The sequence below is a fragment of the Gymnogyps californianus genome, chromosome 3 (genome assembly GCF_018139145.2).
Source record: "Gymnogyps californianus isolate 813 chromosome 3, ASM1813914v2, whole genome shotgun sequence".
NCBI lineage: Eukaryota > Metazoa > Chordata > Aves > Accipitriformes > Cathartidae > Gymnogyps > Gymnogyps californianus.
In genome coordinates, this window is record NC_059473.1 from 16,726,894 (window position 1) to 16,747,359 (window position 20,466).

General features: G+C 37.7%; 1 protein-coding gene across 26 annotated transcripts in view; it reads left to right on the plus strand.

The window, feature by feature from the left end:
• Positions 1–20,466, plus strand: part of NRXN1 (neurexin 1) — a 729,374-nt gene that overhangs the window by 597,300 nt on the left and 111,608 nt on the right. For all 26 annotated transcript variants that reach the window (XM_050893180.1, XM_050893184.1, XM_050893185.1 and 23 more), the window contains one exon: positions 7,042–7,213. In XM_050893180.1, coding sequence (XP_050749137.1) covers positions 7,042–7,213 — 172 coding nt within the window. The remainder of the gene's footprint in view (positions 1–7,041; positions 7,214–20,466) is intronic.

Genomic DNA, 20,466 nt, shown 5'->3' on the forward strand with positions numbered 1-20,466 from the left:
TATTGATTTAGGAAATCTAGATAACTTAATGGCGTGAAACTGGGGTCATTTAAAGGTTTATGAAATGATCTTACAGAGCTTCTGAGTAAAATGGGAGAGCAAAATACGTTGCAAATTCTGTCTCCATCTCTCTTTAACAAAATCCATGAAACAACTGATTGAGGATCCCAAAATTAGGGGAGGAAAAAAAGGTTTGTTGCTATATATTTATGATTATAGATCTGTTTTTCAAGTGCCTTGTACTGTCTCTGGAATGATCTTGGTGTAGATGAGAGAGGTGTGCTTGGGTTTGCACTTAGATGAGCATGCACAGGTGATGCAGGAAATATTGGTAACATTTGTGGCTCTGCAGACAACATTTTTCCTCTCTGAATAGTATGAATAGTGGCTTAGCATAGCGTTAGGCAGCATTTTGTTGCCAGGATCGCATTTCAAATTGGTGTGTGCAAACGGGTACCACAGACCTGACCGCACTTCTCGCAGGAATCCAGAAGTCACATTTGGATTCCAGCCACCACTCAAGCCAAGTAATTATATCCTTCATGCATGCAAAAACTTCCTGAATGCAAGCATGCTGCGTAGTGGAGGCTCAAAAAGACTAGTCAGCTGTAGATAAAGTCTTACAGAGCATTTTGGAAGTAAGTATTGTCAGTTCATCCCTCCAGTCTCACTGTCTTGGGGACCAGGAGCCTGAGAATCAAGTAAAGGAAAATACATCTTTCTGGAAGCAGGTCCAATGATGAAGGAGAAGCAGTGAAAATTGCTGGGAGACTGGATTGAGAGGAAGCCCACTTTGCTGCTTCTTGCTTAGATTTAATATGAGGGTAACGAAATCTGTGTCACTTGCACAGAGTATCACACCTCCAGCTGAAAAAAATCAAGCATTTAGTTTAAAATCATGAGATCTAACATGGTTTTCAGTTCTTTCTATTAGCCTGCCAACGCAGTAGCCTGCAAGGCTTTGGGTTTTAAGCTTTTCTGTACAATTATCAGAACTAGGAGCTTGGTTTAAAATGAAAAGTGGGATTTTCTCATAACCGAAGGTCTACAGAGCTGTGGATTTAAGAAATAAGCAAATATCGGGAAAGTTGCAAATAAATGGTGAGAACTGGCAATAAGGAACACTGGGAATAGCTCAGTCTCCTCACCGGGCAACAAGGAAAGGGAGGAGTTTGGTTTGTTTTGGTGGTTTTTTTTTTTTTTCCTTCTCCACAGTAGCTACGTATTTCCAGCTTTTGGGAAAAGAAAGAGAAACCAAACAGTTTCACGCTTGTCAGATGCCAGTCTATCAGAGACTAAATACCAGGTGGATGCACCCTATCAGACATCAGCAAAAATCTTTGCTTCCTTGCTTGAAGTGCCTACCTGGGACTGATAACTTTGCCTGCTAGTGCTCTGATAGAGTTTTCAAGCCCCTCCTACATTTTCTACAGTATGTCAAGCACTGATATACTGAAAGCTATAATCCATCCCTGAAAATGGTTACCTTTCTGAATTCATGAAGGGACACAAAACCTGACTGTAAGTACTCAAGATGAGGGATAACAGGAGAATGCCTGTTCCTATGGTGTGTTGTCCTGCAGTCGACTAAAAAGTAAAAAGATTTGATTACTGTTGGTAAAAATTAGGTTGAATATTTTATCACTTCTCATAGAGAAAAGCAGTAACAAAAAAATATTAAAAAATTATTTATTATGATAGGTTAATGACATAATACCTGAGAGTATGAATTTAAAAACCCATATCCAGAAAGTTAAATTCTTTCACTGGAATATAAAAGATGTATTAATTCAAAGAACTCTTCCCAGACATTTTCTATTTTCTGTGTCTTTCCCAGGAAACATTTGCTCTGGAAGATACTAGATGGTAATGAGAAATATTGATGGATTATTAGACTAAAATATACCTAGTTACTCAATTAATCTTGGAGTTCAAATGTATCTTCTGTCCATTATGTACCCCTCCCCTAACTTGCTGAAGCAAACAGTACTATTTTTACATACGCTTTTCCTTACAGGATTCAGAAAACCAGAAATTATTTTAATTATTTTGCATACATTTCTATAATATAGAATATTAGCCTCTGGTTACATTTGAGTGAAAATGATCTCACTCTTCTTAATAAAACTTGAGAAACTTATTCTTCAATAAAATCAAAGTAAACCATCAGTTAGTTCTAAGACTTTGTTATCACATTCACTAGAAAGTTGTGCCTCAGGGACTGACACTATAAGATGCAAGCTGGCACACTTGAATTTTTTTTTCTCTATTTGTTCACCTGTGGGAGTCACAGTATTATTACTTTTCTTTGGAAGTGGTTAAAGGTTGTAAGTATTATGAGCTTAGGTTGTCTGTGGTCTCTTCTAAAACTACTGTTGCGCCAAATTTGCACACACTCGTGTTTGACTGATTCCAGAATTATTACTACAGAGAGCAGTAAAACCTTGCTGATGCTATAGGAAATATCATTATTCTGGAGAGAGAGAGAGAGATATTTTATACTAGCATAGGTTTTACTGCATTTGGAGTTGATAGATCAGTAGCACTGAACTAGGGTCCAACAGGGAACAAATTGCACTGTCAGCTGCTGGCTTGATTTGCATTTCACGTTTCTTCCTTGGTTCTCGGGTTCATCAACATTCTCGACGCTTCATCAGGAGCCTGTTAAAGCCAAGGTAGAAGTATTTAGACTACACAACTCATAAAACATGCTTGAAAATATTCCACTGGAGTTGCTAGATTACAACAGTAGCTGCCAGTGCTTTTGAAGACAAAATGTTTTGAAACGATTGGTATATACACGTGCATGCACACACATCTATACTGTCTGTGCAATCAAAACTCCTAGCGTTTCAGAGCACATTAGGAATGTAGGATTGGAGCTAAACATGTATATCTCATGCTTTTATCCAACTGCTTTGAAGCCATTAACATATTTATCCTTACTCTGTGAGCCTGGACTCGTACAAGTGGCTGGACAGCAGAGGTTAAACTGTAGGCAAAGCCTATTTTGCACGTTGCAGTAACGTGTAGGGGTACTTTAGGTAACACCAAATGAGCTTATCTGCCTGTGTGGGTACTGTGGAAAGAAAGTCACCCTGGCCTTAGAAACAGGAGAACTACATGGCCAAAGCACCTCCAAACCAAAAGTTAAGCTTTTCTGAAGAGCTGCTGGTTGGGTCTCAGAGTGTCACGTAGCTTGTCTGTAGGTGAATCAGAGGTCCCTGCACTGCTTTGTTCCAGGGAGCAGTGGTGGTGATGTGATGATTGTAGCAGTATTCATAGTGCCTTCTGATCTGAAGTTCAAAACAATTTCCAGAGACAGAGAACAACATATACGCTACTTCTTGAAATGCTTCACTCCTCTCCTGAAGATGTGTCCTCTCTTCTGGTCTCTTTTGGAAATAATATTGGAGACTCTCCCATCTCCTACATGTCTCCACTCTGTTATTGTGGCCTTCCCGGTTCGGACTAGATAAAGGAACAGTAAGTAGGAAAAGGAATTGATTTAATTGCTATGTTCTCTCACAACTGGGTGAGATTGAGAAAAATACAACATAGGCTAAGAACCATAAACAGCGCAGTGGACTTCCATAGGCCCTGTGTACCGAGCTGACTTTTACCAGGGGAGCTCTGAAATGATCATCTTTGCTAGTGGGCAAACATAACCTCCTAGAAATATGAGCCTGAAATGCTGTGCTATTTCAAGTCACTGGCAAGGATAACATCATTCAACAGTAATATTGACTTATTGCGGTACTTAGTAATGCACAGACATTTCTATAGTGCCCATCATCAGGGTGCTGAAGAGGGAACCTCTCATTCAGCATTTGTCTGAGGCAGTTTCTGATAGGAAGAATAACTTTAAGATTATTACGAATGAACAAGTGATAAAGGAAAATTTCTACTACTGCACTATGCAACTGAGGCTGGCAAAGCAGAAATAGTAATTTAGTATGCTTCAGTTTTATCAGTCTCTTCCCTTTCTGCACTACCACATTGCTCCAAAAAGAAGGAAAAATAAAAAGCAGTTCTTTCTAACGGGCTACAGGCCCATTATATTAAGCATCACAGGGCTGAGGGCTGAGATCAGGTTATCTCAACAGGTTAGTGTATATCAGCTGATCCACAATAACTGTATGTGCACATGGTCTTAACCAATGACAAATGAAAAATAACGTGACTTACGTTATCTTGCAGTGAAGGAGGAGTACAGTGAGTCAAACTACTGCATGATTATGCAAGGGTCCATGTACTGTCAGGTCTTCGCATCATATTTTATTTTGTGGTTCTAACACACTGTGCACAATGGGGTTGTAGTCCATATCATGTTTAGCATGATGTTCAGAAGTCAAACTTAAATATGGATATAATAATAAGGAAGACTTAAACTCGAAACCCAGATTTGCTTCGTTGTTTTATGGGAGGTTACATAAATGCGCACAGGTGCTGAAGAAGTGTGAAAAAATGAAACATATCCTTTAAATGTGGAGTTTTTCATGTTCTTAGCTACACAAATATATTAGAAATAGAGCCAAAAAAATCACTATAGTGTGTTATCAACTATTAGGGTGATATTCTTTGCTATTGCAGCTACGTGCTTGGTGTCTGTGCACAGTACTTCTGTACAAATGTAGGGAAGTCTGGAAAACTTGTTTTTTCCACTAAAAAGTATATATGTATCAAGTAAGGCTAAACATCTGCCTTCAAGTCTGTAATGCATTCATTTCGCTTACCAATACCTGGCCATTTACAAATGGTAACTTGGTAACCATTGCAGCACCACATTCTCTTATTTTAGAAAAGCTGCTGATATATTTGCCTTTTATGCCACTTCATTTTGCCTGCACCTGTCCTATTCACTTAAAGGTGTTTTTTTCTCCTTGTCATTTTTTTGTCTAAAATAACATATGTATATACATATATATAGCAAATAGGAAAGGAGGTATGTAAAGTGTAGGTTATGAATAGTATAATTATGAATCACCGTGAAATTAGTCAGCTTTTTTTAATCCTCAAAGCCTTTGATTTCTTGAAAGTACTGTGAAAAGGTGCATATGCCATTATCATTACATGCTGTTTTTCTGCAGTTCATAAATTAGTAAAAGAGGAGATTGCTTTAGAGCCAGGACAATGTTATATTTCTTTGTATACATTTCTATATAAAGAAAGTAAGCATATGAATGAAATAGGTTAAGCAAATAAGCTACTGCATCCATGGGAAAAAATGGGTGAAATCTATTCTGAGTCATAGTTGAACCAGTTGAAATAAAATAGAGCTACACTTACTCTCCCAAGGTAACTGGGAGATTGCTCTGCAGCTCACACAAGAGGCAAAAGAAGGTGAGCATGTGCTGGATGAGGTGGATCCCTTATTGACACCCTATAGGCATGGAAAAGTAGGATCAGCCAATAGAGAAATGTTAAAACAATCCACAAGGAAAAAAGAGGAATGTTTAGAACATTATTTAAGCAACTGAGCAAATAAAAAAAAAATACTTTTCAGAGTAATTCTGTAAATCTCAGCAGGGAATGGTCCTTTTATTGTTTTAAAAAAGTTCATAGCTGAAGAGGTGATAGCGTAGTGCCAAAACGTTGAGTGACTTTCGCCAAAGGCATTCAGCAGCTGCTCAACTGTGTAACTGGAATATGCAACAACTACTGGAAAATGAAGTCAGGTATTTAAAAAGAGAATAAAATAAAGTGGAAGAACTCCTGAGTTCTTCGCTTGGGAGACTTCCAGAGACAAGGAGTTGCAGGATACACTTGCTACAGGGAGTGGTGCCAGGATAGTAAGAGAAAGAGGGAGCAGACACAAAAGCTATGTGGGACAGGTGAAGCTAGTTCTGGAAAGACTGACATGAATGACCAAAAGGTACAAAGTGAAATGTTTCATTGTGTTTCATCTGGTAGTGTAAAAACTTTAAGAAGTTTTTTAACTTTTAAGAAGGATGTACCAGTACCAATGACATGAAATTTCACATAGAACTGCCACTTATTATGCACAAGCCCCTAATCTCATACAGCACAGCACTTTTTTTTTTCTCCTCAATTTAATAAATATCCTTATTCAGGAACAGAATTGATTTTATAGGAGAGAAAAAAAAATCATGAAGCCCTTAAGTTAAACTTTTAATAGACATTAAAAGACTTTGTTAAAATGTAAATGTCCCATTAGAGTGAACATCTTAATAATTAAAAGACAATAAAAATGAAAATGTGCCAATATCACAATCATCTGGAAAATCTACAGCCTTGGTCCTGAGTACGAATGTGTGTGGGAAGTCCCCTTAGCCCTAGGCGCGCTCAGGCACAGGAGTTTACAGGCAAATCCCAGCAAAAAAAGCAGAGCCTCGGTCCTTAGTGGGAACAAGACGCTGTCCCTGTGTCACAAACGCCTTTCGCTCCTCTCTGGCTCTGATCAGGAAAGTCCTTGTTACTCATTTGGTCTGTTCTTGTCTTAATGATTCGGAGCTACTACAACATGATGCAAAAAATCTCTCCATTAGGAAAAAAAAAGGTTTCCTCCTTTGTTATCATTTGTGAAGACTCTAAGTATGAATCAGGTTTGGAGAAAGGAGATGCAGGGCTAGGCCTTGGCTTTTGTAGCCAGAAAATCCTCGTACCTCTTCCAAGTGACACTACAACGCTTTCCGTTTTTAAAGCCTAAAAGGAAAAATGGTGTTCAATTCTGATGGAGGTGAGGGAGGGGACAAAGAAAGAAAACTTGAGCTTTCCTCCTCCTCCCCCCCCCCTCCTCATCTTGGTCTGAATCTCTTGGAAAAGGAGAGAACTCAATTTGGCGAAATAACTCATTTGGAATATCAATTATCCATCAAAGAGACATCCGAGACTTATTGAGCTGTCAGGAGGCTTGTCACTGCCACATGCAAGCCTTCAGAAGTTACATCTGAGGAGGGAAGATGTTGTTAGAAATCTTTCCCTGTATGACACACTGTCTCTATTTCTTGCTAAAACAACTCCTAATTAGTTCTTCTTTTTCTTCCCCCCCCCCCCCCCCTTTTTTTTTTTAACATGCAGCACCAGGGAAAAATTGGAGTTAAATTTAATGTTGGAACGGATGACATCTCTATTGAAGAGATCAACGCAATCATTAATGATGGAAAATACCATGTAGTACGTTTCACAAGAAGTGGTGGCAATGCCACATTACAGGTGGACAACTGGCCAGTTATCGAACGTTACCCAGCAGGTAAGGGCTTACACAAACGCTTGTGAGTAAGAGGGTGGGGGATGCTTGGAGTTTGGCTCACTTTGCTTCTCTTCTAATACAACGTCAGCTCCTTCACAGTGTTTTAGTAGCTAATTAAGTAGTTAAGGAGTCCTGAGCAATATGCAGTTTATGATGATGACACTTCCTAAGTGAGTTTAAAAGCACAAATTCAAGTTATTACTAGAAGTGGAAAAATACATTTATCAAGGCATGAAATAGTGGTTTTGTTTCTTGTTTTCATTTGTTTTGATTGGATTATTGTTTTAGGGGAAAAAAAAGGCTTTGACAAAAGCTACACAGTAAAGTGACTCCCAAATCGATCTCCAAGTGATGGGGTAAAACATTTATGGAGGAAAAGGTTGTCTGTGTTCTTTTAATTACAAGTTGTTATTAAAGCAGTCTGAAGCTTATGAATTTAGCAGAAGTGTTCCAGCAGGCATAAACCAAAAGGTGTATCAGTTATCAATTGTACAACCAACCAAATTAAGATGCCTTAACTTAAAATGCAAACTACAGGATATTACTTATGCAGGTGATGCTGGTTACTTGAACAGGAGCGCTCGTGTGAATACAGAGTTGCCTTGATCAGGCCCATATTTAATTTTATGCAAATGCCATGCACTGAAGATTACTGTGTTACTAATTTTATTCATTTTTAAAGGCAACAGGTTTTTCAGATACGCAATCCCTTTCTTATTGAATAGGACTACTGAGCCGTTAATGGTAACTTACAAATCTGCATGTTATCTGTTAACAGTTGGTGTGTGTGTTTGTATTATTAAACAAAAGGCAGCAAATCCAGAGATGTAAGTGAAAGGTATTCTGGTTTGCATATTTGCTATTACATAAATGACAGTTCTGATTTATCTGTTTAAAAGTAGAAAATTCTTCATTTTGGGGGTGGAGTGGGACGGGAGGGTATGTTTTACTAATAAGGAATGCATAAGCCATTCCCTGTACTACTTATTAGTATTTAAGGGTGGGGTTTTTTTGATGGTGTTTGAGTTGTAGTCCAGCTGTTCACCTGACTTTAAAAAAAAAAAAAAAAAAAATTAAAAAAAATCCACAGGTGAAATATAAGCCTTCAGATAATTTCTTGGAAATAATTTAGAATTTAAAATAAAAATGAAAGTATGTGTCGCAAATGAAATTATGTATAGCAGGAACTGTTAAAAAACCACCTGTGTGCTAATGTGTTATGAATGAGAGACAGTTCTGGCAGTTAGAAACAATTAATGGCTTTAAGTTGGACACATCTCTGAGAGGTGATAAACTCTTGAGGGAAAGGGGGATACTGAATGAAATACGTCCTGTGATCTTTCAGATATTCCTGTTTCCCCCATGTTCCCCTTATTTTCTAACTTTTGCAATGTTTGGTAAATGGTAGCTGAAATAAGATGGTAGAAGCTGGGGAGGAGTGTGTCTTAGTTTGTGTTCGAGACCTGCGTAGCAGAAAGAGAAAAATAGGTTTGGGGTGGTTTTTTTGTTTCTTTTGTTTTTACTTAAATGATGAGCATGAAAATATTTTTCTTTTTCTTCTCTGTTCTGTTTCTTCATGAAAATACAAAGTGGCTACAACAAGGACAAACTGCAGTTGAGTTCTGAAGATTGTGGCGCACAGGACTTGTTTACACTGAACATAGATCAACTTAGAAAATAGAGTGATTTCCTTGGGATGGGATTAGTGGAGTGGAAGGAGGTTGGATGTTTCCTTTGAAAAAGGAAAACAAAAACTTAGAGCTTCTTGAGCTTCCTTTAACAATCTATGCACAAGCTTCATTTCAAGGCATTTTCAGTTGCTTCATCAGCCCGGGTACAGAATCTCTTGGCTTGCTTTATTGCTGGATCTTCCAAGACTGCAGCTGGCCTTTAATTTTCTTTGCCTTTCCCATAGTAATATTTTATGGCTCCTATATACCATAGGATCGCTTTTGAAATCCATCCTCCCCCTTTTCACCTTCCATCTCTTCTCCCCTCCTCCTAGCACAAGAGCACCTAGCCATACCTTTCTTTTATGTTTCCATGCTGCTCCATCAGGTTTGGCACTCTTCATTTAAACCCTTTTTAAACACCAGTTTCTTCACAGACTGGTATTGATGTACCTTTTAGAAAAGACACAGGCTTGTCCTGAAGACTATGCTGCCTTTGAGCAAGATTGATACTGCTCTGAAGATACTAATGGCACCATATTAAAAGCTACCACTGTCACTCTAGTTCTAAAAGTAGTATTTCTAAAAGTGACATCTTAAAGATATCAGACAGCACAGTTTGGCAAATGCTGCTGCTGCATCCTATTTAGATGTGCTACTGCTGTTGCTGGTTTAGGGACTGACAGTAGTACCTGGCAGTACTGGTTAACCAGCTAACTTGCTCTTTGCTCACGTTTTGGATAGATGGACATATTGCAGTTGTACAATATGGCCCAAATTCGATCTTGTTTGCATGAGTGAGGGCTCATTAGCTTTCATTTCAGTGGTAGAAAGAATATTCTTTTTTGCTTTGTGACTGTTTTCTGAATTGTTTCTTTCTGTGTAATTTCTTAATGTGCCTGCACCACTGTACATAAGCACAGACTTATCTCTCCTACTACTGGGGTTTTTAAAATTAAGAATAGAAACTAGATTAGCAGTTTAATTAGTAAGTTTGCTATTCTTAAATATGCTGGATTTCCTTTTTTTCAAAAATAAAATATAAAAAAAAATCAGTTGGTTGCCTAAAGCATACCAATTGATCAATTCTCCATTCTTTATGAGGAAAGACTATACTCTGAATTACACTTCTGGTTGGAGTGTCTGACTACAGGACACTGCTTGTTTGTGATCGGCATCTTAAAATAGTGGGTGAAGATTTTCTGAGAGGAATTTCTGATCAGAGGCTCAAGATTTTCCAGTTTCATTGCCTGTATAGCCTTCATACAGCCCCATTTCAGTGCTGCAGATAATGGCACCCAAGGCCCAATAACAGCCGGTGTTGCATCACTTGCTAGGAGGATGCTGTGGGCACCCCCCTTGATACTCAAAGCGAGCATCTTTTGAAAAAGAGCTGTGGTCCTCATTGCCACAAATCTGTGTGGGATTTGTAGGAAGTTTGAACTCAGTCCTGGGTCTTAGGAGGTGCCCAGAGTTCAGTGCTCTTGCAAAGGGTTTTCTAGCTAGTGTAGCACACGTGATTCTCTAATATTGCTTTATGAGCAGTCAGAGGTAGATACCTTGCAAAAAGTATCATATGGCAATGCTCCATAGGGTTTCCATGGTTATTTCATGTGTTTTATCCTAGAGCTGCATAAAATGCAGAAATGACCCTGGAAGATGACTAGGATCTAGCATGTTTCTCTCGTACATCATTCTCCATCCCACTAGACTTGAGCGTTATGTTTTCTCAGGAATCTTGTCTGGGCCAATGCACCTTCAGTTTGTATCTGAGTAGACATTAAATGAGGGAGCTGTAAAAGGAAAAGAGGTGGGGGTGGCCAGTACTAGAGGATGATTATCCTTGTAAAGGTGGCTGGCTGGTTTTGGAGTACAGTGGGGAAAAACGTGTTTTAGTCCTAGACAAATGTGAAGAACTTCAGTGTTCTGAAATGGCTGGATGATTTTCAGAAACAGAGGTTTATGTTTAGGTACATATGTTCTTCCAGACTCCCATCAAGGTCACTTTCTCATTGTGTCAGTGGCTGATAGGTAGCCCTATGATTGAGAATGGCATATTGTGGTTTTTTGATAGCTGTCTAAGATTCCCAGATCTGTACTGGATTTGTATATTCCATCTTTCTTAACTAAATTCAATGTTATGTCTCTTTACCTAATGATTATCATCTCTCTGCACCTTCCCAAAGAACTTTAATGTTTCACCTTGGCCACTTTTTCAGATAGTGATTTCCCATTAACTTATCTGGATGCAGCCTAATTTCCAATCATATTAAACAGGAACGAGAAAACTGCTGACTGTGCAGTCAAGAGTTCCTAATCAATAGACTAACCCCATTTTCCATGCAGATCCCTTCTACTCTTTATGGCTTATCTTGTCTGCTTCACAACTTAGTTTTAATTCCCCACTCCAACTGGCTGTCTGCTGTTGTGGTGATGGGACTGCATCATAGCAGCACCTCCAGCTACTACTGTGAACAGGCTGCTCTTGTACCTTCAGTTAGGTAATAATTATACTCTGAAATGTAGATTTGCTAAGAATGCGTTTATGGTAGGAAACCAAAGGGCTTGTTAATTTGGGTCAAACTGAACTAACAATTAAGGCCAAAGGAAAAACAAAATAATAGGAAATTGGTTTTAGTATTGGCAAAATATTAATTTCAGTATTTTCTAAATAAAATGTTCTGTCTTTTCATGTCAAGATTGCCCAGTGTTTATAGGGGATTTAGGTAATCTGAGAACAAAGCATGTCATTTAATTTGAAACAACCTTTTCTTCCTTACCTGAAAGAAAATCTGTATCAAATCAAATGGGGAAAAAAAAAAATCTTTCTCACAGCAGTGCTTACAACCATATCTATTTAACAAGAGAAAGAATTTTCTCAATTTTCTAATTTTCCTTCCTTAGTAGTGAAGGGTGTGCATTTTACCAGTCTGGGAAAGTATATCAGAACAAGCTAGGTGACTTTCTAAAGCCACAATAATCACCATTTATTGTGAAGGATTTTCAGAATCACTTTTCTGTGAATAACTCCACACTTTCTGCAGTCAAAGGGAGTTTGCCCAATGCTGGCTCTTTTAAAAAACACAGCGCAACCAATCATTTTACCAGCAGGAACCTACTCTTCAGGACTTCCATCATAAATCAGACTGATGCAGAATTTTCTGGCTATAAGATGATCTGTTACATATTGGCCAGCTGGTCTATGGTTTCAAAGCTGTTCCCGGGACCATGCAGCAGTCTGGAAGATACAATCTGATGTAGGCAAATATCTAAAACGAAGCCTTCCTGGTAGTCCCTGGATCTCTGGTCAGCCTTAGAAAAGCATAACTTAGTTGCAGCTGTCCTCATGCACCCCATGAGTCAGCAGACGTTGTCAGGGATGTGTCTAACAGACCTAGATCTGACAGCATGAGCATTTTGCACACATTGTTCACACACAAGAGTTTGTCCAAAACACTGCCAAACTACTGGAACAGATGTATCTCTGTGATTGGGGAGTATAAACTACGATCGAGCATACACACCAAAGAAGAATCTGTGTGAGAGTCCATGTATGTTGGCAGAAGATCAAACCGCAGGCTGACATTATGGTTAGTGCCAAGTACCTCAGCCATATGGCAATTGGCAGCTGAAGCTCTTAGGACTTTGGTAAAATACAGAATAATTCTATTCTGGATTTTGGTTTTGGTTTTTTGCTTTATCACATCAGGTTAAACATCTGAGAGCGCACATGTTGTCTTGGGGACTTTCTCTGGATCTGTGGGCTAAAGGTTGTTATTACAGAACATCCAAGGGCTAGGGGAAGGGAGCATCTCATTTAAATGCTTCTCTTGGTCCCTGTATTCTGGAAAATAGACAAAGCGTCTGCCATCTTTTCATGGGATATACCTGACTTTAAGATAAATGCTAAGAGTCAGCTATTACCATGTATCCTATTTAGGATAAGTGCTATCCATTTATCTTGGGATTGTGTGTTCAGATTGACCATAAAATTAACAGGACACATTTGTGTAAGGACATTTGTTTCTCTGGAATGGATTAGTATTTCCCAAGCAATCCGTGTAGGTCTCTAACATGCATACCATTGACTTAGAAATACCTTCCAAATTCAAGCCCCTACAGCCACTTCTGAAGAGAATCAAAGATCTGTTTCTCAGGCATAAGTGTGGTGGCCAGGAGAGATCTTGAACTCTTTCACAAACATATCTTCGAATATTCTAATAAAATGCACAGACAGCCTGTTATCACCACATCCATGCAAAATTATAACGGTCAAGGTGAGGTAGGAACCTAACAAGTAAATGGTCACTCAGTATTTGCCTTGCCTTGCATTTGCCATAGGGTAATTTTTCAAACCTCTCTGGCCACTGCTGTTAGAACATGGGACTTCCATGGTGTTTTCCACGCTGAAATAATACAAGCCTTCTGACTCCTATTTATTTATTTATTTGTTTGTCCAGCAACACCTCATCTTTACCTTTTTTCTCACTTGCTTCCTTCTTTGGATAAAAGAATACATCTCTCTCATGTGTTTTCCTTTGCTATAGTCAGAGTTTTGACACTCCTACAGTCAGATCTGTCACGTTGATAGGTCAATCCTGATGGTGGACATAGAGGATATGAAGAACGCCCTCTTCTGATGAGCTGTGAAGCTCGCAAACTTGGAGCAGTCATTACCTGCTGGGGGCAACAGTCCCAAAGACAAAATGAAGACTACCTTTCTGCCCAGGAGGGAAATGCAATGGAAAAGACTTAAGTTTTGTTCACAGCAATTAAGCCTCTGTGAAACAGATACTGCCCAATGTCTCCTGTTTTGTATGTCATTTTCCTGCTGTGAGAAACTAGCAGTGCCAATGAAACAAGGACATCTCATAACACTTTACTTCCCTTGGAGATAACAGTGTTTGGAAAGAACAGGAGGACTTCTCAGGAACTCTCCATCTAGAAATATGTAGAAGATTAATTATACAGTGAAAGTGAACACTTTATGTATAAACTTATGCCATATGTATAAAATCAGGCTACAGATGTGGGTCTAAAATATTTAGTCCATGGAAATAGTGAGAGGAGAAAGGAAAAAATACCAGCTAAGTCAGTAGTTCCTTGGTTACCGAGTAATGTCTCATTCTCCCAGATTTGGAAAGCAAAACTCATCAATGTTCTTTATGGCCTTTCATGTGTCCATGGAGTCACATCTCCCTGGGGTTCTGTTTATGCTGAGGTCTCTGTCTGGGAATGTGTGCTGGTAACTATTATAGTTAAACCTACTCTGGTTTGATAGTAGATAATGGGGCATAAATATGAATGAGTTAACATACTTTTTTTTTTTTTTTTTTTGGATTTGCACAAAGTCTTTGACAGAGTTCATATGTGAAAATATTCAGGAAGAAATTACACAACCCTGGTGGTAAAGGCAGAGTTCTTTCATGGATGAGACTCTGGCTTAGGGAGAACAGAGGCACAGATTCCCACCTAATGAAAATCAACAGAGTAAATCCATTGATTTTCAATGGAAGTATGATCATTTAAACCTTAAGTTATATATTCATTACCATTGATTTAAAACCAAAAAAGTTAGAAACCATACATACTGGCTGTACTAGAGAAGATTTCAAGATTACTAGAAAAGACAAAGATTAGTGAATGAAGAATTAAAAATCAATATATGCTTACTTTGATGGGCAATAAAAAAAATAAAATGAAAAAATGAAAAATGAAAGGTATTTAAAAACAACAAAAAGATATTTTAAAACACAAGCATTTTAAAACCCTGAATTTTTATATTTCTAAAATTTAAAAATGAAAAATTTAGTGGTTTATGCAATTTAGTTGCATTTTTTCTAGAGTGAGAGGTTTTGTAAAATCTTCATTAGCTTAAACAATGTTTTAATCGATCAAAGCATTTTTCATTCTTGTCCCAATGTTAAAAAATCAACTTGCTCTGTTGGATAGGCATCATAACAGTAAAAGAAAAGTTGATATATGAAAGATAATGCACACCGGTGAGATCATTTGAATTTTTAAAGAAAATATTTTGAATTAATTGCATTGGCTCAAGACAAAGGTTTAATGCTGTAGACAGCTGATGGATTATTTTCATTAGCAGTCAAAAAACAAGTAAGTTCTGAGAATGGTTAGAATGCTAAAGAAAATATTAATGGAACTGTATTTAAATCAATGGCCCACTTCCCCTCTAAAGGATTAGTGGTTTGAGGTGGTTTTTTTTTTCCCATTCCCATTTCTTTTTTCCCCATGTGTATTTAAAAGTTATGTTAGTGATAGAAGAGCTTAAGAAATGAGAAAAAAAATGTACTGGGTCAAGTCTGCTTCTTCACATAAATTGTTTCTCTTAGAGGGTAACTTGGGAGAAAACTCCTGCGCTTAGAAATTTTCTTTCAGTTTCCAGTCCAAACACTTTCCAGTTCATCCCACTTTGTTCTTGTATGTCCTTTCACAAAACAGTTTTCTCATTTTTCCGCTTATCATAATAGCCTTTTGTTTGATGCTTTTTTGTTTTGAATTCTTTTTTCAAAAGCACACGTGGCTGGAAATGGACAATAGTGAGAACATTAGGACCTTATGTAAAGACATATGAAGACATTAATGCTGAAAGTCATCTCCACTGATGTGTTCTAAGATCTTCTTTTCCCTTTTCATACCTCAAAACCGGATGGCTCAATATCATTCTGCAGCTGACTACTATACCTATTGAATGTCTTTCCTCATGAATTCTCTTTCGTAATATCCCAGTTTATTGCAAGAAATGGTGTGACTGGTCCTGTATCTTAAGTGTGTGACCTGCACTTTGTAGTACAAGCTTTAGTGTCACTTCTATTAACTCAGAAGGACTCAGTTCCTCTTGACTGATATCTGCAGCCTCTTCAGAATTACCAATATGTCTAGTTTTATGTCATCTGCAGATTTCATTGTGTGGTCGACATTTTATACTGAGATCAGTTGAAGAAAATACCAAAGAAGATTGGTCCTGGAACTCATCTCAGGTACTTTCATAGGAGTTCCACCCTGGTAGTTTTCCTGTGGGAAAACCACTGATTTTCCTTACGTACCTGCAGTGGCCTCAGTGGTAGCTCCTATGGCATAGTCTAACACAGTTTCAGAATTCACCATGATATTCATCTTGTTAACTTAACATAGAACTCAGCAGTTAGTTTATTATACTTGCTTGACTTAAGCACACGTAGATCTTGCAGCCATTCAACTAGATGGCATCAGCTCTCCAAAATACTTGGACAGCTTTAATAGGTCTGACTGACCTACTATCTCTTGAGGATTTTTATTTTTCAAATATAGGTAATATAGTGGGGAACAATGAGGGCCAGAATATGGTATAGTTGACACATTGGCAGGTCTGAATGCGACAAGTAATGACTGTTAATCATCTGTGCAAATGATTCACCAAGAAGCTGAAGAAGACACCTTAATGAAGTGGAAGTATTAAGAAGAAGAACACTCCAATGCATTAGCTAGTTCCTGGAAGGGGCTTACATCCTGGGAAGATGGGCACCTTGTGTGTGACCTAAAACAAGTAGCCCTTGTATTCAGAGGCCTGTCAATAGATACAGAAGCAGGATATCAGGCTGTGGTCTCTACATGAGAGAGAGAGGAAGGAGGAGAGGAAAAATTCCTGGTTCAATGCTATCCCTTGTTGTCTTTTTTATTCAGCTCTTTATTATACAATTTTTATACTCCTCTATGTTTTCCACAGTTAATCAATGATTTGCTACATGTCATCATATCAAATGCTTTACTGAAATCCAGATAAATTAGATATACTTAATTTCCTTCATCTAGAAAATCAGTTAACTTATCAAATACAGCTATTAGATTAGTCTAACATGATTTGGTAAAGTTTTGCATTTTATCTCATTTTCCAATCACTTCCATGTCTTTAATTCTTTCCTTTAAAATTTGTTCTAAAGCACTGTGTACGGCTAAGGTCAGACTAAATTGTTTGACTGGATGGCTTTTTTCCCCTTCTTGTGTAAAGCTATTACATTTTCTGTTCTTTAATACAAGAAGTAGCATGTCCCATTGGATAGCTGTATTTAAAAACTCCTGGCTTGTTATTTTTAAGTTCTGGGATAGAGATCATCTTCCTTGCCTTCTGACCCCACAAGTTCATTAAGAATATGTATGTTGCTTTCTTCTGAGCTGTGGAGATCTACATTTTCATAGACACATTCCTGTTAGTCCAATCTTCTCCCTTGGATCATCATCAACCTTACTACAAAATTACTCCTCTTCTTTCCATGATCTCTTTTTGTTTATAGCACTTAAGAACCTCTGGCTTTTAAATTTATTTTACTTTCTTTGCAAGGCCCTTTGACCTTGAGTTTTGGCAACTTTACCTGTATATTTATTTCTAATTCTGAAAGTCACTGTTTTCTTTGCTCAGCAAGTCTGGGTTTTTAACCTCCTATAATATAGTCTATGATATGTAGTTATTCAGCCTAGTAGATCTTCCCTTGTATATTTTTAACCTTGCAGGTGCAAGTTCAAATATATATTTTTTTTTATATACTTTACCTTAAAGAATTTCCAAGTGTCCTTCCTGGCTGAGTCCAGCCCCTTAGACTGATTACACAATCTGGTTTCCTTCACTTTATCAAATTTTGTTCTCCTGAAATCAAGAATGTGATTTACAGACTTATTTTTAGTTGTCCTTGTATTAATTTGAGTCAACTCATGATCACTCAATCAAAAAATGTTTCCTACAATTAACTTTTCTATGCTGTTTTTATTATTTATCCAAAGCAAAGCTAAAATAGCATTGTTTTTTGTTTGTTTCAACTGGACAAAATCTTCAATGAGTATTATAGGAAGCTGATATCTACCTGTATTCATACAATTATGTTCAGTTATAATATGAATAAAAGAAGGCATTATAGCAGTGTGTAAAATAATGGCATAGAGAATTAAAAATAAGACAAGAAAATCCGTGAAACTCACTTCAGCAAGTTCTCTAGAGTATAGTAAGATGCAAGAAACTAATTTAGCAGGAATCAAAATAGATTAAAAATTAATCTTAGTTACTGAGCCACAAACCAGCAGTTAAGTGATGGATATAACTAGGTCAGCATGCTACCTTACCTTTGCCAACATGTAATTGCACAACTGATTTCTTGTATCTTTTTCTGATTCATACAGCTTTGACTACCCTTTGGTTATGATTAAATGTATTTTTCATCATGTTTCTAGGTCTCACTTTCAGTATAATTTTATTGTTCATGTGAAAGAATGATGTTAACAAAAACGGTGATTTATTTTCCCATTCTCTTTGGGTGAACCTCTGTCACAGCTTATCCAAAGTCAATGAAATATATATTTTTTAAAAAGCACTGCTGCCCTTTGAGAGATTATGAAATTGTTCTATCCTGCTGTCATCTTTAAATAAAGAGCCTAGGTGATACCCAAACAAGACGCTACAGTAAGTCTCTTTTCAAAAAGTGGTTTCAGTAAAGTTTCACAAATCAGCTTTTTAATTTGACAGCTTATCAGGTTTTTCTGTCAGATAATGCTATATAATAATGCTTCTCTAACTCTGCAGACAGTTTTTCTTTTCCTTTATTTTTCATCTTGGATATCGTAGTGAAATACAAAGGCTCATCCCTTCTTAGACTTGATAGATCCTGTAATTAAATTCAGATCTTGATAAAATGTGTGGCACAGTTGTCATTACTTGATCACAGAAGGTATAACACCTTTCAGTTAAATATGGCAAGGTGGCACAATGCATCTAGTTTAGAAGGAGAAAGAAAATGTCAAATGAGCAGTGATTCAGAAAAAGGTGTTCTAAAATACTGAAAGAAACAGATATCTGCTCTTTTTGTGTCTTGTGGCAAAGGATGGTGCCTATACCTGCTTACCATAATTAGTCACAGGGTGATATGGAAATGGAATTTCTGAAGAAGACCACAAGCTGTGGAGATTCAAGTTAAAGGAAGAAAGTGGGAGTGAAAACAGATCTCAGAATGAGACATGGCAAATCTGTCACAGCTGGTCCCATTCACCTCTTCAGGAAGGACATTATCTATTAGCAATCCCAGTAAAAGTCAGATCACAAAAGATGAAACATTGCCAATCCGTAGGGATTCTTTTGCACACTTTTATTTGGTTTGACATACGTTTTCCACGTAACCTGCAGTATCACAACTTATCCAATGTAGTAGGATAAGTTCAAAATGGAGGATTAATTTGTTGTTGGTTAAAAAGAAAACGATTCAATCAAGTTCTTTACCAAGGAATTTTAGCTACTCACTAGCTTCCTTAACAATACAATGTTGATATCTGTGATAGAATCAATGTCTTAAAAGATATCTGTCATTCTTCTTTTCTTTCCCAGTGGCAGGATCATGTTGTCAATGCAAAGTTTTGAACAGTAAATTCCTTTATTTCTCTTTCTTTTCAGCCTGCCCTCTAGTAGGTTTATAGCTGTCTCGTTCAAGATTACACAGGACTTTATGTAACGTCACTCACTAAGCCAAACCAATATCCACTAACTTCAGTAAAATCACTTTTGTGTAACACTTAATTTGGTATGGTTGTGACTGTGCCCCTCACTTTAGATGCCTTACTTGACAGGCATACACATGCATCTGCTCTAAGACTGGTATTAATGCTCCCGGTGGCTGATTGAGCATGCAAGAGAAGACTACGATAGTGTACTTCTGCTATGTGTTCCTTCAGTGATGCAGTTTGTTTCCATTAGCTTCTGGGGCAACCCTGAAGTCAGTCTGAAATGGGAGCCTTTCTCAGGACAGAACAAATCAATGCAGTGTTGAGCCTTCCAACCAGACAATCTATCATATGGAAAACAAAATTAATTTCTCTGCAGTGCTATTGTGTTTTAGGTGCTCTTGGAAGATGAGATTTTTTTTTTATTTGGGGCACATTTGTGTATGTGTCCCCAGATATATTTTACTGGTGTTCTGAGGTGTGACAGCAGAATAGTACTTTATGTCTTCAGGATAAGAACTTCCATTAAACTAACTAATTCAGAAGCAGTCACTATAATTCGTACTGCAGCAGGGAAAACGGCAACCTGGTCTGTCCTAGATATATTTTCAAGAGACTGAACCGCATTAACCAGGTATCCAGGAGGACACAAATCATTGCTGTCTTGAACGTATGAGTATGTACATGCTTTAGACTTTCTTTCTCCCCTTTGTACCATGTAAACACGGGAGAGAAGCTGTACACCCATCTTTTCATCCTGCAGTGTGGTTAGCTTTCTGCAGTCTTTTAACCTGTTGGTTAAAAAAAAAAAAACATCTTGAAACTGCAGTGTCCACACTTGCAAAATAACTTTTTCTTCAATACTTTGGATTTGAGATTAATGGCAACTTGGTTGTAACCAATTCTACAGGACTGTTATATTATATCATGCATTTAAAAGTAAGTTTGGAGTGTCCCAGGAGTGTTCAAAGAGCTAGCTTGACCCTAGCAAGGTGTAGCTAAACCAGAGGGTCTTTTTTGCAGTTTATCCTACCTGTCAGAAAAAGACTGAAGCTTGTATGATTTATATAACCTAGAACCCTTATGAGGTTCACAAGAGTCAGATTC